The sequence below is a fragment of the Vigna unguiculata genome, chromosome 11, assembly GCF_004118075.2.
Source record: "Vigna unguiculata cultivar IT97K-499-35 chromosome 11, ASM411807v1, whole genome shotgun sequence".
NCBI lineage: Eukaryota > Viridiplantae > Streptophyta > Magnoliopsida > Fabales > Fabaceae > Vigna > Vigna unguiculata.
Window position 1 is genome coordinate 19198823 of NC_040289.1, and position 13623 is coordinate 19212445.

The following is a 13623-nucleotide window of genomic DNA, read 5'->3' on the forward strand; positions in this document are numbered from 1 at the left end:
ATGATTTAGGTTTAGGACACTAAATACCTTTTTAAGATGGAATGACAGAGGTAATCGAGAAAAGAGGCAAGTCTTCAGACTTTCCCAATCAACTTTGACCGATGTTGGATGTGGAAGAACATAATACATGATATACATCACCATCCAATTAACACATTAAAATAGTAAATATAATGGTTTGAGATTTTTTGCATAAAGAAGAAACTCATATGAGAAAAGCGAGGTATCGATGCAGGTAATGTGGAAACCAAACTCGAGGATGAGGGCGTGACCATGACCAACCTTTCGGGGCACGACAATGGAAGATGAGGGCACGACAATACAAACCAAGAAGCGACAATGGTAGACGAGGTGGCACTATGTGAGAAAAATGGGATGCCGACACAAGATGAGGCGCGACTGTGTGAGACGAAGGGGACGACGACACAACTATGGTAGACGATGACACTACGAAGGGGAGACGATGGCGCCACTACATGAGAACAAACTAGACAACAATGATTATGTGAGAAAACTTGAGAATGAAAGACTGATTGTGAAACACGAGAGTGCCAAAAATAAAGGATTTAAAGATACTATGATAAGTGTGAAACTAACAACCATGGTAAAGTCTTACTATGGCAGTTCTTCCTAAAACTAACATAATAAGTTTTCAACATAGTTACATTTGTGCCATGCGCTTCACTTACTACGACAAGACCACTACACATGTCATAATAAGTTTCCCTCTTCACTTATTTTGCCAGGTTCCCTTTCACATGTCATAATAACTGTTATTTTTATTATGAGAATGTCATCGATCAACTTATTATGATAACTGGACTACACTAGTCATAATAAGTTGTCATTGATTCCTCTTTTCCCACTAGTGGCACATGGGCACAAAATATATAATTTATCACTGACTTAACTAATACTAACTTAAATAAATATAAATATTAAAAATAAATGAGATTAGTGAAAACTAACTTTATTTATTTTAGTTTTTTCTTTATATTTAGCATTCACATGGGGAAGACTAACTTAAAGAAATAAAATATTAAAAGTAAATAAGTTTAGCGTTTATTAAACTGGCACTAACCTTAATTATTTTAATGTTTATTTTAACAATTTATATTTAGCGTTTTCTTAACCGACGCTAACATAAATAAGTATAAATATTAAAAATAAATGAGATTAGCATCCGCTAAACCAACACTAACCCTATTTATTTTTAATATATTATTTTAGTTATCTTTCACTAAGTTGATGCAAAAACAAATATTTATTTAATAAAAAAATATAAAATAATTTTACAATTTTAATTTAAAAAATAAACTTTTTTGTCGTACTAAATACAGCTAAACCGACGCTAATAGCATCATAATTAACCTATTATAATATTTAGAAACTAAATTTATCTTCTTTATAGTGATTTTAGATTCAACTAAAAAAATAATTAAACTATAGAAATTACATCATATTTCAATCACCACAATAATCAAAGATTTAAGTGGAGATTAATCTTATATCAAAGATAACGAAACATTTTAATAAAAAATAGTAATAGAAACATGAGTGAATGTCTGTAGAAAAATAGAAAAAAAGAAGGAGAATAAAAAGGAAGAAATATTTTCCACGCAAGTGAATAAAGAAAGACATACACTAATGCAAATCAGAACGAGGTAAAAGGTAGTTGGTATTTGGCCTCGGTTTTTACCCAAGACATAAACATCGATATTCTAACTCGATTATTCCAAAATCGAGGCATGTTCTAACCAATTGTACCAACATCACAAGCAGAAAACCCAAAACAAATAAGAGACGATCCCTTGTCACCACCACATTGCTTTAACCTTCATCTTCACCATCCATGTCCAACAAATAATAGACACAAATACCATAACTATCTTAATATCGAACTTCTTCAAATTGAAGCAACACCACCACTCTACACTATAGTCTTCATCACACACATTTGTTAATTAACCTCGCTCATTCACGTGCACAACATCAGGGGATATCTTCACCCACTCTACATAAATCTCCATCTCACCCAACATTCAAACAACGCCATCCTATCATTCCTCCATTACCTACATAACCAAAATCAGACACAACAGCTAAGACACTGGTGGAGGCGACCGTGAACCATGGTGGCTGCGAGGACCTCGACGTGGTCACAGTAGTGACTCCGAGCTGTGCGGTGCCATTCTTAGTGGGGCATGGTGGTTCTCAATTTGAGAGAGAGAGAAGAAGAAGGAAGTCTCATCATTCCTAAATAATTAGGCATTGTCGACGCCAACATGGCTTCAAGTCGTTGGTTCGACGATGTTGCTAGGCACATCACGAGGCAATGACTTTTGTCAAAGGGGGTAGAGCCGCTTTGCTAGGCCGAGGTTAGGGATGACAACGAGGTGGGGCGGGGACGAGTTTGACTATCTCATACCCATCCCCATGGCCCCATCCCATACCCAAACCCAACAGGTATTAAACTTTTGTCCCATCCTCATCCTCACTAGGTAACGGGTAAATTCTCGTACCCATACCCATACTCGTTTTCTTACTGTTTCAATATTAATTAATTAATTTTTATAAAATAATAAAAAATTACGGTAAAGGAAACATAATATTTTTGAATATTCAATATTAAGAGGAAGGTTGTTTCTTCGATATCAAATATTTAGGAAGAAATTATTTCAAATTAGAATACCAAATAAAATTTAATGGAAACCAAATTATTTATTAAATTTGCAAACATTAATGGAACCTAGTTGATAATATTTAAAAATATTTTTTAAAAAATATAAAAGGAAAAAAAATTCAAATTAAAATGTATTTTAAATGTTTGTTTACTTCAATTTTTTAAATTCTAATGAATCTTTTTTTTATACACTAATAAAAGTTATAATACATCACTTTATCAAATCATGCAAAGAACAAATATTAAACTAATAATAATAAAATTTTAACATAGATATTGTTTCTTTTGAACTTCAATATATGTTGGATGTTGATTAAAATAAATTAATGGCAATTACATTAAATTGTTATATTATAGTAAACAAAATTTATTTATACAATTATAGTGAAAAAATTACATATGATTGATAATGAGTTAGAAAATAAAAAATAATTATATAAACAACAAATAAAAATATTTTGTTCCACGTGAATGCCTTAAATGTATCTACAAAAGCTAATGAACAACTGTAGTAAGGGCACTTATGGAATTCTCAAACACAAATCAAATGTATGATAATAGGCATGCATACCTTACTATCAATGGAACAATTACCAATTTTGATGTCCTTACTCATTGTAGATCACCTAAAACACTAACCAATTAATACAAAACAGAAACAAAGTACACCAAAAAAAAAGAAAAATACTTTTACCAAAGTAGAAGCCAACACTTTCATTAAATGAGAAGCATAAACAAAATACCAATCGACATATGGTATATAACCCCATGCCCCCAAAGCAATAATATACAATAGCATGGCATATATGACATAATAGAAATGAATCCACAAAAAAAAAAATACAACTAGGGGTTGTAGCAACTGCTAAAATATTCTGCAAAGAATTAAGTACCAAACACAAACTACTTATGTGACAAACACAGTGCAACTATTTTCCTAAATATAAGACATGACTTTACAAATGCAATCAAATATCAACATTTATCCACAAAAGTATGTATACATTTCTTCATCCAAAACCCACTGACAGTGCTAATTAGTGAATGTTTCATAACAGGCTCATAAAACCCTACCAGAACCACCCTACAATAACCAATTTGAAAAAAAAAATTGGGGATTCCAATTACCACTAAACACAAAAGCAAAAAATTAACTCTAAACCAAATCGTCCACGAAATCACCAAATAAACCCTAATTTGCGGAGGATGGCCAAATGGAACATTCAAAAGTGGTTACTTTGTTCCTTTCGCACAACAAAATGAAACATAAGGGAAGGAGAAGATGCACACCTTTTTTTATTTCTAAATTGGAACCTTGTGGACAGAGGATGTGGAAAAGAATGTTGTTGTTCTTGCCAGAGAAAACAAGAAGAGGAGTGAAAGAAGGCGTTGTTGTTCTTGTCAGAGAAAATGAAGAAGAAGAGTGGAAGAGAGAAGTGCTAAGAAGAAGTGTGGAAAAAGAGTGGAAAACGAAACTGTCAACCTTCAAAATTAGGGTCAAATTTCAAAGCACCCCTCTATTCTCTTTATTTAAAAAATAAAAACAAAATTTTGTTGTGCCGCTATGTGGAGTTTGTCAACCAAAAGTTTGTTAAAGTCTCATTTCTCTTATAGTTCAGAACGTGAACTTTCATCCTATTTTGGAATCACATCAATTGGAGTTTTAAAACTCGAGAGATTGATGTTTCCACAATACTATCCAGATTGAAATTTCAACCTTTTTATATTTCACATTTTCACTATTTTTCCAAGTTTCCTACAAGGTTCTAATCTTAAAGATCCTAATTCAGTCCTTGTGTAATTGGGGTTCACATCATGTTAGGGTTCCAATATAGAGGAACTGATGAACCAGAAGAGCAACAACAACCACCATTATCCTTTCCATTCACGAAAATGTCTTCAAAAACCTTCAATGATCCTCAATCCAACTCGGAACACTATATCTATGCCTTGAAAACTTTGCTGAAGAGGGAAGGGAAAATCGAAACCTAGTTTTGGAGAAGTGGAATGAGAAATCAGATGCTTGCTTAGGAGAAGAGAGGGAAGGGGAATCTGAAATGAATTTGTGAGAAGAGAGGGAAGGGGAAATTTGAAATGAGCTTGGGAGAAAAAGGGAAGGGGAAATCTCAAATTATTTTCATGAAAAGAGAAAATTGAAAACTTAAATAGGAAAATATAAACTTGACTCAGTATTTTTTTCCAAATCAAGTGTCGACCTAACTGAAGATACAACAAGAATCACCTTAGAATCAACTAGGTCAACGCTACCTAGGATAAAATCTTATTTTCATAGTGTCTCACTAACAACCACAAATTTTTCCTTTTATTTTATTTATTTTTTCACTCATTAATTTGGTCGACTCTAATAATAGCATCACAATTTTGGCTGACTCTAGCAGTATCACACTTTTAGCCACATTTGAAGCTAATCTCCATCATTCTTGTAATGCTTCCAACTTTTATGTTATAGCGAACACTAGATGATGTAAGATATAGGAAATATGTATGACTTAAGTAGATGTTGTACATGGTGAAGAAGGGACGTTAGATAAGCCTTAGGTTGCAGTAAGGGTTGAAGAGTTATAAAAGAGTCACTAGATGACCCCTTGAACCTCTAGACACTAATACAACAAACTTTTCAAAGTTTCTCTTTCTATATAAAATGTATTTTTTTATATGTAAGTTTGAGAGATATTTTCAAACTTCAAGCTTTGAGTATATATATTCTTCTTGATGGTCTTTACTATTTGGAGATATTTCTTACACAAAAGAATAACATTTGTGCTAATGAGACACATGTTACTAATTATTCAAATCTAAATATGTTATTAAATGATAAAATTTGGATTTTAACGTAAGTATATAACGTGTGTTAAGTATGATACATGGATAAATGATGCAACTGATTTCCTTTTATTCATAGAATAATTAATTGATATTTATATACACTAATCAAAGGTTTAATGGCCGTGTTTAAAAATTTTGAATCTATTTTTTTTCTTCATTTTAATTTCTTGTCCCTTTTCTACTAAACAAAAATATTAAAGGTATTCATCAAATTATAAAATATAAGACTTTTCTATAAATAACTAGTGAAATTATAAAAATAATAAAATAATAATTATAAAAATACATATAAAATTTTAATTTTATTATAGATAATATTTATTTATTTTATATATATATATATATATATATATATATTGTTTTATTAAAAGTGGTTAAATTTAAAAAAAAAAACGATTACTTAAAAGAGTAAAATTGGTAAAGGTTACTTATTAAAGAGTAAAATTGAAAAAGAAAAGTGTATACCAAAACAACTGGATCATCTTTATATAATAGTAAAATTTTTAATATTATTACACAAATCAAATAATTTTGTATCCTCATTTTAGGTTTTGTGTTTGTTTACGATATTTATTTTCCAGAAAATTACTCATGTATAACTTTTTTTTGTACAAAGTTCGAATTCAAGATAAGACATTCGAATTAGATTCATATCAATTAAATGACATAGTTAATATTCGATTTTCAATTCTTGAAAATAAAAAAGAAACTCAAACTAAAAGAAGATGTGTATCTATTTTATTATGTCTAAACCACAACGAATATTACTCGTGTGTTGAACAAAGGAATAATCCCTGGTGACGAAAAAAGTTTTTGAATCTTCACTCAATCGAAACATAATTTGATTTTAATTTGTAAGTGAATATATTTCAAAGAAGGTTAATTATACTTTTAGTCCCCATTTTCGTAACAAAATTTGAATTTGATCCCTCAATTATTTTTTATCTTAATCTGATCCCTATTTTGGGAAATTTGACCCAATCAAGTCCTTTCCGTTAGTGGTGAAGTAACGGTGTTAAATGGGTGCCACGTGTCATCTTCTGGATTTTTTGAATTCTTTTTGAATTTTTTTGAATTTTTTTGAATTTTTTTGAATTTTTTATTAATTTTTTTAAAATTTTTAAAAAAATTAAAATTTTGCCACATGTCAAGCTGACATCGTGCCACGTGGTAGTGACAGTGCCACGTGTCACTATTTGGGAGGTGTCATTTTCTCATTTTCAATTTGGTCCCTGTATTTTATTTTTAGTCTCAATTTAGTCCCAATTTTTGTAAAAATTGTGCAATTTTGTCCCTCTTCAAATTGAAACCAAATTTAATTTTTATATAAATATGCACAAATATTTTTATCAAAATTGATATTTCAAGTAAATATTTTTAACAAGATTAAGTTTATTTTAATTTATATTTTACGTTAAACTTTATTTAAAATTGTTTTAAAGTTATTAATAGAAAATAATGTTAATAAAAAAATTCATAAATTATATTGATATTTTATTACATTATACTTTAATATTATTTTTTATTTGAATTTATATTTTAAATAATTGCATATTTTTAAATGTGTAAAATTCTATAATTTCTATACAAATGTTTTAGTCAGTATAAAAATAACAATTATATAATTTAAAAAAAATTAATTAGTTTATGTAACAATAAAAAACAAATAAATTTAAAATTTGAAAACAATTTAAAGTAAAATTTAATGTGAAACAAATTTAAAAAAACTTGGTTTTATTGAAAATATATAATAAAAATATCAATTTGAATAAAAAAATCAAATTTAATAAAAATATTTGTATAATATTTTATAATTTTTGTTTCAATTTGGAGGGGGACGAAATTGCATAATTTTTACAAAAATTGGGACTAAATTGAGACAAAAAATAAAATATAAGGACCAAATTGAGAATGAGAAAATGACACCTTCCAAATAATGACACGTGGCACTGTCACTACCACGTGGCACGATGTCAGCTTGACACGTGGCAAAAATTTAATTTTTTTAAAAATTTTAAAAAAATTAATAAAAAATAAAAAAAATCAAAAATCAAACAATAAAATAAATAAAATAAAAAATTCAAAAAATCCAGAAGCTGACACGTATCACCCCATTTAATACCGTTACTCCACCACTAACGGAAAAGACTTGATTGGGTCAAATTTCCCACAATAGAAACCAAATTGAGATAAAAAATAATTGAGGGACCAAATTCAAATTTTGCTACAAAATGGGGACTAAAAGTATAATTTAATTTTCAAAGAAACATTAGAATGGTTGAAGAAAATGTTACACGTGTCGACCTACCAAGTGTTGCATCCAGCTGGCGCGATCTTTTGTACTCTTAAACAAGAAACCCCACGACTTTACCGTACACCACTCACACAATATCTCTTCCCGTCTTCACTCTCCCAATCCAAGTACTCGCTCTACTTTGACTACAGAATATCGCGGGAAATTCGAGGAACGCCGTTATTTTTTGTTACCGGTATTACAAGTAACTAACCACTTAATTAAGTAAGTGGCTGCCGGTATTCCGTAGGACATCCCCCTCCGCACTCCAAGCGCGCAGGCCATGGGTTTACTTAAACACCGTGTTTACCGGATGTTGCCGGTTAATTATTTAATTAACTATCTAAAAACATTTTTAATGAGGTTTTTCCAAAGCGTTTGGCCGTTTTTCTTGTACGACAAGTGCGAATTTGTGATCCCAAACGCGTGCAAAATGGGTGGTTAAATTAAAATTTTGGAAACCAAAATATGTATGCGTAATAATTGTTTTCAATTTGGTGAGAGAATTGAAAAGAGTTTGTTATTTTGACACATGGGTTCGTGCGATTTTGGTGAAACAAATAATAATGAATTTTGGTTGGCCAATCCAATACGAGACAAAGGGATAATGGGATATAGGCTTGTCTTTATTCCACATTATTTGATCTTATGCCCCTCTTTAAGATATGGACTATCAATCTTCTACTAATTAAGCACTTTGACAACAACCGCAAAGCATTTCAAAGTGACTCCATAAGCATTCCTTTTATGTTGCACATGGATTCCATTCAATCTATCTATCTATCTTTAAAAAGCGGTGATGGTATTCATTCACTCATGTTCAAATAATATGCCAAGTCATTTCCAATTGAAATTGTGTTTTTATGCCTTCTTCTCACTTCACGTTTCTTTTTCTTTTCTTTCCCCTTTATCATTAATAATTTCCCTAAAACCAAAACCAATTAATTATTTTCCTAACAAGCCAAATCAAAGTCCTTCCCATCGTGCCCAAATGCCCTACTAATTACAAGACCATAAATGCATGGAAGTTGTATGTTGTATAGTGTGCTTTGCCATGTTATAAATGTTTAGATATATAGAAAAAAAAGGAAAACAAAAAGTGACACAAAACGGCTACATATTCCCTATTCTACCCTTCATTTTTACATCTATTTACTCCCAGTCCTTCGCATCTAGCAAACCCAGCTTGACATGTGCCTCTATATAAACCACTTTCTCTCTTCTTTTCAACTCACGCCCAACACCATCTCCTAGCTTCTTCCTAACCAGCTTCTATTACTATTAGAGTCATTGTCTTCTTCTTCTCTTTCTTTCTTTCTGTTTCTCTCTCTCTCTCTCTCTCTCTCTCTCTCTCTCTCTCTCTCTCTCTCATACACACACACACACACACCAAACTCTTGTGTCTTCCTTTCCTTCCCTTCCCAAAACACATACTCACACCGCAACAAGGTTGTTGTGTTGCCAGCTAGCTGCAAACACCACCACACCATCACCATGCCTGAGGCACCAAGGGACTACAACCTTGTTGAGCAAAACGAGAAAATTCTCGACTTCATTGAGGATGTCACCGCCAACGCCGACCAAGTTCAGAAGAGGGTCCTCTCCGAAATCCTCTCCAACAATGCAAACGTTGAGTACCTGAAGAGACACGGTCTCCACGGCCAGACAGACCGTGAAACGTTCAAGAAACTCTTGCCTGTCATAACCTACGAGGATATCCAACCTGACATCAACCGCATCGCCAATGGTGACACTTCTCCAATCCTTTGCTCCAAACCCATCTCAGAATTCCTCACTAGGTATGCTGCACGCGCGCGGGCACACATACACACACACACACACACATATATATATATATATATATATATATATATATATATATATATATATATATATATTCTCATATACAAACTTGCTTCTCTTTTCGGCCTACTTCCAACTCTCTCTTCGTATACACTACAACCACCACCTAAGCCGATCCTAGTGGACTGGTCCAGTTTTAACTTTTTCTTTTGTATATAATAAATAACATAATGAAGTTTGAACTTAAGACCGGACCTTATAAAGTGGCCGAGTTCTAACTTAAGTGGAAACAAGAGAAGATAAAGAACATTTGTTTATGATGGGTTTTGTTTTTGATGTCCTTTTTTGTTTGTTTGTGCACATGGGCGTGTCAAAATATTGGTGGGGTTGTTTGTTTGGTTTTGTTATTGTGTGTTCATTTTTGCTTTTGCAGTTCTGGGACATCAGGAGGTGAGAGGAAGCTGATGCCAACAATTGAGGAGGATCTAGGGAGGAGGAGTTCACTGTATGGGCTTCTGATGCCAGTGATGAGCCTGTTTGTTCCTGGTTTGGAAAAGGGAAAAGGAATGTACCTAATGTTCATAAAATCGGAGGCGAAAACACCTGGAGGGATTGTGGCTCGTCCAGTTCTGACCAGCTACTATAAAAGTTCCTATTTCAAAGACAGACCCTATGACCCCTACACCAACTACACCAGCCCCAATGAGACTGTCCTCTGCCCTGACTCCTACCAAAGCATGTACTCCCAACTCCTTTGTGGCCTTTGCCAAAACAAAGAAGTTTTCCGTGTGGGGGCAGTTTTTGCCTCTGGCTTCATAAGGGCCATTAGGTTCCTTGAGAAACACTGGTCCCTCCTTTGCAACGACATCAGAACTGGAACCATCAACTCTCAGATCACTGACACCTCCGTCCGTGAGGCTGTCATGAACATCCTCAAACCTGACCCTAAGCTCGCGGATCTTATCCACACTGAGTGTAGCAAGAGCTCATGGCAGGGCATCATCACTAGGCTGTGGCCAAATACTAAGTATGTCGATGTTATTGTCACCGGGACAATGTCACAGTACATCCCCACATTGGACTACTACAGCAATGGACTCCCACTTGTGTGCACCATGTATGCTTCCAGTGAGTGCTATTTTGGTGTTAACCTAAACCCTCTTTGCAAACCCAGTGAGGTCTCTTACACCCTTATTCCCACCATGTGCTACTTCGAGTTCTTGCCTGTTAACCGAAGCAATGGGGTCAATGACCCTCTCCACACCCCCAGATCCCTCAATGAGAAACAACAGCAGGAGCTGGTTGACCTTGTTGATGTCAAACTTGGCCAAGAATATGAACTCGTTGTCACAACTTATGCTGGTAAGAGTCAACACACACCCTTTATCTCAACATCAACCTCGTCAACATTGTCTAAAGATTTAATTGCAGTTGTAATTCACCCTTTGGGATTTGACATTTTTTTTTGTTTGTTTCCAGGATTGTATCGTTACAGAGTTGGTGATGTGCTGAGGGTGGCTGGATTCAAGAACAAGGCACCCCAATTCAACTTTGTGTGCAGAAAGAACGTGGTGTTGAGCATAGACTCAGACAAGACGGATGAGGTGGAGCTTCAGAACGCAATGAAGAATGCTGTGACACACTTGGTGCCCTTTGATGCATCGGTGTCCGATTACACAAGCTATGCAGACACCACAACCATCCCTGGGCACTATGTGTTGTACTGGGAGCTGGCACTGAAAGGTTCAACCCCAATTCCACCGTGTGTGTTTGAGGACTGTTGCTTTACCATAGAGGAATCACTGAACAGTGTGTATCGGCAAGGGCGAGTCTCGGACAAATCAATTGGGCCCCTTGAGATAAAGATTGTGGAACAGGGGACTTTTGACAAGCTCATGGACTATGCCATAAGCCTAGGGGCTTCAATAAATCAGTACAAGACTCCAAGGTGTGTCAAGTTTGCGCCTGTGGTGGAGCTCTTGAACTCAAGGGTGGTGGAAAAATATTTTAGCCCCAAATGTCCAAAATGGGTTTCCGGCCACAAGCAGTGGATCAATCAGAATTGATCAAGAATCTAAAGGTGGACATTATTATGTGGTTGGTAGCTTTTCATGGCGGTTCACGTGAACTGTTTTTTGTGGACATGTTAGGAGGAGGAGGGAGGAATTTTAATTACTCTTTTTTAGGTTAATTCTATGTTTAAAAAGACTTTGATTTTAGTCCTTGTTTTTAACTTGCATAGTGAACTGAACCTAGCCACTGTAAAAAGCAATTCCTGTTTGATGAAAGAAAGAAAGCTGTTGTTGTCTAATGCCTTTCTCTTGTCTTTTATTTATCCACTAAATTAGTTTCCCTTTTTTGTTTCATTTTTTGTCTTCTCAACTTTATTATGGACCCTATCATCATAATAATTCACAACAATTCGCCTAACTGCATGAGTCTTAATTTAAACCTCGTTCTTGACAGCGTAGTAGACAAACACACACAAAAAAAAAGGACCCTATATGTGTATGTATATAATCATCATAGCACTGGGTTGGAATTGGTTTCTTAATTGCAGCCAGCAATCATGCATGTTCTCTTATGTGCGATGGGGTTTATTTCGTATAACGGCAAACAAGAAAGAAAGCCATCACTTCTGAACTCCTTTCTTTTTCTATAGTTTTCAGGAAAAAGCATGCCAACTTTTTCTCCTTGCCAATTCCATTATGTCCAACTAACGAATCACAGTGGAATTAATTAATTAAACAGAAAGAAGAAAAAAGAGAAACGGGAAAGTGTTATCCTATTTGCGTGAGTGAGCTATTCTATTCTGCAAAGAAAGAAGCTTTGGAGTTTGATTAAGACTAGTCCGGTGAGAATTTTGTCCATAATTTTGAAATTAGTGGAAGGGGAAAAGGGTGGGAGATAAATGAAAAAAATCTAGTGTTAAGAAAAATGTTGATAAGGTCCTCTCAGTGATGGCAAGTAGTGAGTCCAAATTCTCTTTCTGTGAGTCTATTTTAACAAATAGTTGGTTGTGTCAGATTCTGTCACTAAGTCAAGGAACTAAAAACCATGTGTGGGTATTAAATCAACAGGGGGCTTCTGTTCAAGGTTCAAACATATGCTTTCTTCAGCAATTTCAAAAGCAAACAAAAACAATTTTGTGTGCTAGTGACGAAATTCCTAGTGACTATTTGCTGGCAGTGGCACCACACAACAATAGTTCTAGCCTAGGATCATATTATACCCGTTTTCTTTGGCCCTTTTATTATTATATGATTACAGTGCCCCCACTGTGAACCAACCAAAAGACCAACTCAATCAGTTTTGAGGCCATTGAACACTGGGAAATCCCAGGACTGGTCAAAGCTGAGTGCCAAGAAAATTTTGGAGTGATGTGAGAAGGGGAAGATAAGGGAGAATCAGTGCAGTCAGAGGGTTGTTCCCTCTGTGCTCTATACTCTTTGCAAACAAACAAAAAAACAGTTCTTTTGTTTTTTAAACGGGGAATATATAAAGCAATTTCTGAAGGGTGTGTCAGACAAAATATTATGAAATTCAGACAACCCAGATGAAAGAGACAAGCATTTTTTTTCAGAGACATTTTGTGTTCGGCTCAGAGTGATAATAATGCAGCGAAGCCTTAACAGTGTGACCCAGGAGATAAGGTTCGTACCACATTTCAGTTTGTGTTGCCGAATTAGAGTAAGCATCAAATTTTACTCATGCGTTTGTCCTCTTTATGGTTTTCCATTTTTGTTCTGCATATTCATTCCAAAGAAAATTCAACGGTAGGTAGGTATTCCAATAATTTTCATCAAATATTATGTATGGTCAAGTCACCATAATTTCATATCTAGTGTTCATTATTGTCCTCGACTCGACAGTTGTTGTAACTTTTCTTCTTCTTCCCATTATCTTAACTTGTTTTGCTGTTAGAACTTGTCAATTCTGTTTTTAAAGTGTCACAGCTTAAAAAGGTCTGCGAATAGTTTTCGTGTCAATTGAGATT

General features: G+C 34.1%; 1 protein-coding gene across 1 annotated transcript; it reads left to right on the top strand.

Moving 5' to 3' along the window:
• Positions 1-9040: 9040 nt before the first annotated feature.
• Positions 9041-11937, top strand: LOC114169608 (indole-3-acetic acid-amido synthetase GH3.6-like). The gene is made up of 3 exons (XM_028054846.1): positions 9041-9622; positions 10060-10988; positions 11106-11937. Exons 1-3 carry the CDS (start codon positions 9318-9320, stop codon positions 11690-11692), a joined length of 1821 nt encoding a protein of 606 aa, XP_027910647.1. The 5' UTR covers positions 9041-9317; the 3' UTR covers positions 11693-11937.
• The last annotated feature ends 1686 nt before the right edge of the window (positions 11938-13623 follow it).